The sequence below is a fragment of the Varanus komodoensis genome, unplaced genomic scaffold, assembly GCF_004798865.1.
Source record: "Varanus komodoensis strain SLA01 unplaced genomic scaffold, ASM479886v1 scaffold345, whole genome shotgun sequence".
NCBI lineage: Eukaryota > Metazoa > Chordata > Lepidosauria > Squamata > Varanidae > Varanus > Varanus komodoensis.
The window spans coordinates 18289-22490 of record NW_025335844.1 but is presented as its reverse complement, the minus strand read 5'-3'; the positions used below and the strand labels follow the sequence as shown (position 1 = coordinate 22490).

Here is a 4202-nt window from a genome sequence, read left to right as displayed (position 1 = left end):
CCCAGGCATGGGAGGGGGGGGGGGCTGCTCGGGGGACGCGATCCCTGCTCTCCAGGGGCACATCGCGGCGCGGCCCCATTGCGCGGTCCCCTCTCGAGAGCCTCCGCGGAGAGGGATGCAGCCCCGGGCGACCCTGGGGCCGTGGGCCCGGTCCCGGCAGGCGCCGTGCGGGGGGAGGAGGGGAAGGATTTCTTTTTGCCCCCCCACACGAAAGGACGGGGCGCAGCAACCCCTCCCACCTCGTGCGCGCCCCCGCAGGGCTGCGCTTGCACGACCTGCCCCTAGGGAGCTCCGTGCAGCTCCGGGGCGGGAAGGCGATCGGGGCGGCCTCTCCGCGAGGAAGGGCGCGATCGCTTCGCCCCCCGTGGCCGGAGCTGGAGCAGAGAGGAGCTGAATTCCTCGCTAGGGACATGCCCAGGAGACTGTCCGTTGCCCGGCGGGATGGGGAGAACTGCGCGTCGGAATCGCGGGTGACGCGGACCCGGCTAGGCCCCCGTTGCAGCAGCCCCTGCACAGAGGGAAAGGGGTAACATTCCCGGCACTGGGACAGAAGGGGATCAGCTGCCTCGGCCATTAACTCCCAGCGACCTTTTCTTTTTGCCTTGATTCTCAATCAGGGGATTGGCTGAATGCCTAGAAGCACTTGGCTCCATCTATCCTTTCCTCAAGACCAGGAGAACCAAAGTGAGGAGAGGAATCGAAAAAGCAGGACCGAAACCAGGTAAAGAATCGGGGGCAAAGCAAATCCTCTCTTTGGCCTAGTGTGGGCAAAGCAGGAGCCCAAATCCGAGAAACTCCAGAAAGACGGAGAAGGGGAATGGGCGCCCCCTGGGGTAAAAATCAGCATTCTTTCTTTGCGTATCGAATATATTTGTAATCCAAACAATGGTTGAAATGTGAAAGGGCATCAGCTAAAAGCACTATCTTCATTTCAGTGAAAAAATTCCCACAGGGAAAAGCCATATAGATGCACAGAGCATGGAAAGGGTTTCTGTACACATGGATCTCTTGGTGCATATCAGAGAAGGGATATCAGAGAGGAGCCGCATCCATGCGTGGAAGATGAGAGAGCTTTTGTGCTGGTGAGGGTCTTTTTCAGAAAAGTGGCCCCCATGGTGGGGAAGCCACTATATGCAGGGACTATATGCAGAGACATAATATGTGGTGGGTTGCAGGACCTAGTGGATATTCAATGAGTTTCTCTTTTTTTTTAAGCTGTTTTATATATTTAAAAAAATAAAAATAATATTTTTTAGCAGATTCAGAAGTTGCTTTCCTGCATCTCTCCTCCTCATTTTTGCTTTGAAAAATAAATTGTAATGCAAATTTTGATGCAGGATGCCACACGTCATGTATTTCTATGGGCATGCTCTGAGTGTGTGAGTGCAGTTTTATTAGTGTCGTTTGGTTGCTACTGGAGATGGTTGCTACTGGAGATGGCGGTTAAAACAGGTGGTGCGGAGACGACAGATCGCCTCATCACTGCCTGTCCATTGCCTTCCAAAAAGTGATCCCCTGTGGATCACACTACCACATATGTAAATGAGCTCTGTGCTCATGTTGAGCTTATGTTTGTTCTCTGCAGAAATGCTCCTAATCGGATCAGTGTTATGCTCATTGTGTTGCTGTGGACCCGTTTCTGGGGTGTCAGTTCTGCGCTGATTCTGCGTCTGTGGACACGCTTTTGGGGTGTCAGTTCTGCACTTATTCTGCGTCTGTGGACATGCTTCCGGGGGGGGGGGCGTCATTGCTGGTATCTTGTTTTTGTAGCACTGTATTTATTGGTATTTTAGTAATAGCAATTTTGAATCCCTAGGAAACAATTATGTCAAGAAAGAGAAAAATTGACTCCGAGTGCAGGCTATTCCAAGAACAGTGGACTTACGATTACTTTTTCATGCAGTCCAAGGAAAGAGCGGTTTGTCTGATATGCCAGAATTCAGTGTCTGTGTTCAAGGTGTACAATTTGCGTCGACACTACGAAACTCAACATAAAGATAAATATGATTGTTTGGTCGGACAGGCGAGAAAAGACAAACTATTAGAACTGAAAAATGGATTGACAACACAGCAAAATACTTCTGTGAAGCAGAAGCAGCAGCTAAATATTTCATCGCTGCGAGCAAGTTTTCAAGTTGCCAAGCTCATTGCGAGCACTGGCAGGCCATTCTTAGAGGGAAAATTTGTGAAAGAATGCCTTCTTTCTCTTGCCAAAGGGATGTGTCCAGAGAAGGCCGATTTATTTAGTACACTGAGTCTTTCAGGACCTACAATTACACGAAGGATTGAAGAAATGGGGGCCAATCTGCATCAGCAATTACAAAAGGCCTCAAAACAACTTTGCTATTTTTCACTGGCACTCGAGAAAAGCAATGATGCTCGTGATTCTGCACAACTGCTCATTTTCATTCGTGGGACGAATGCTCATTTCGAAGTCACAGAGGAGCTAGCTGCACTGAAAAGCTTCAAAGGAACAACCACGGCAGAGGATATCTACGAAAAGGTTTGCCAGACTGTGGATGAGCTGGAGCTGGACTGGGCGAAGCTAGCCGGTGTGGCGACTGAGGGTGCTCCTAGCCTGGCGGGGCCTGTGGAAGGCGCGGTCGCGTGCATCAACCAGGCGATGGACAGGCACCACCACGCGCGCCCCATTGCCGTGCGCTGCCTCATCCGCCCGCAAGCGCTGTGCTGCAGTTCGCTGCAGTGGGACTCCGTCATGAAAACGGTGGTGTGGTGTGTGAACTTCCTTCGGGCTCATGCGCTAAACCACACAGAGCTTCGGGAACTTCTGTCTGAGCTAGAAGATACGCTGCCCCACACAGAAGTCCGCTGGCTGAGTCGAGGGAGAGTGTTGAAACGCTTCTATGACTTGCTTCCACAGGTCTCTGCTTTTCTGCTTTCGAAAAACAAAGACGTGCCAGAGCTCAGAGACGTAGAGTGGAGGTGGCACCTTGCCTTTCTGACTGACGTGACAGAGCTGCTCAACAGTTTCAGTGTGCGGCTCCAAGGAAAGGGGAAGCTCATCAGTGATATGCATTCCCACGTGAAAGCATTTCAAGTAAAATTAGACCTCCTTGTTAAACAAGTGGAGGAGGAAAACTTCTGCCGTCTCCCCACAACTCAGAAGTTGCTGGCGGAAAAACCAGCAGTTGCGTTCCCAAAGAAGACCTGTGTGGATTCACTGGAAATGTTGCAGAAGGAGTTTCAACTGAGATTTAAAGAGCTTCATCTCCATGAACTGGACATACTGCTTTTCCGGAACCCTTTTTCTGTTGACATTGAAGTTGTTGATCCGATTTACCGAACGGAACTGGCCGAACTACAGAATTGTGACTCTCTGAAAGACGCATTCAAGTCAAGCAGCCTTACCAGTTTCTATGCCTCTCTCTGCTCTGAGACGTATCTTAATCTCAGGAACCACGCGCTCAAAATGGCAACCCTCTTTGGCAGCACCTATGTCTGTGAACAGACTGTCTCCCGAATGAAACACCTGAAATCTCCAACCAGGTCCAGACTAACTGATGCACGCTTGCTTCACTTGTTACGACTGGCAGTGACAAATATGGAACCGGACATTGACCATCTCATTAGCCAAAAGCAGGCCCATACTTCCCATTGAAAGACTAATAAGTTTATGTGGATTCAAATTGTTCTTCATTTTAAATACTGTATTGTTTTTTCCTGGTTTTTGCACTACAAATAAGATATGTGCAGTGTGCATAGAAATTTCTTCATATTTTTTTCAAACTATAGTCGGACCCCCAACAGTCTGAGGGACAGTGAACTGGCCCCCTGCTGAAAAGTTTGAGGACCCCTGCTGTAGATGGTTTACATGATAAAAGCCAACAACTTAATACTTCATAAACAAAACAATTAAATCCACAGTATCAATAAATAATAAAAATAAGGTGACAACACCATCCTAGCAGGAACACGAAGCAATAGTTTAGCAACAGATTGGAAAAATCTTAAAACATCACAATTCAGAATACTAAAATGTAGTTTAAAATACCAATTGAAATCAAACTCCCAACTAAAATATGCTAAAATGCAGCTTGACTAAAAATGCCCTGTTCTGGTGCTGGAATGTGTACAAGGACAGTGCTTGGTGAGTATCTCTGAAAAGTTGATTCCATCGATGGGGCACCACAACCAAGAAGGCCCTGTCCCGGGTTGCCGTCCTGCTAGCTTCCTGTAGAGAC

General features: G+C 48.8%; 1 protein-coding gene across 1 annotated transcript in view; it reads left to right on the top strand.

Annotated features, from left to right (window-relative positions):
• LOC123027828 (general transcription factor II-I repeat domain-containing protein 2A-like) overlaps window positions 1-3655 on the top strand; it is a 3907-nt gene extending 252 nt beyond the window's left edge. The window contains exons 2-3 of the mRNA XM_044439071.1: window positions 618-721; window positions 1817-3655. Of these exons, the coding sequence (XP_044295006.1) occupies window positions 1826-3619 (1794 nt within the window). The 5' untranslated portion in view covers window positions 618-721; window positions 1817-1825 and the 3' untranslated portion in view covers window positions 3620-3655. The remainder of the gene's footprint in view (window positions 1-617; window positions 722-1816) is intronic.
• Window positions 3656-4202: the final 547 nt, after the last annotated feature.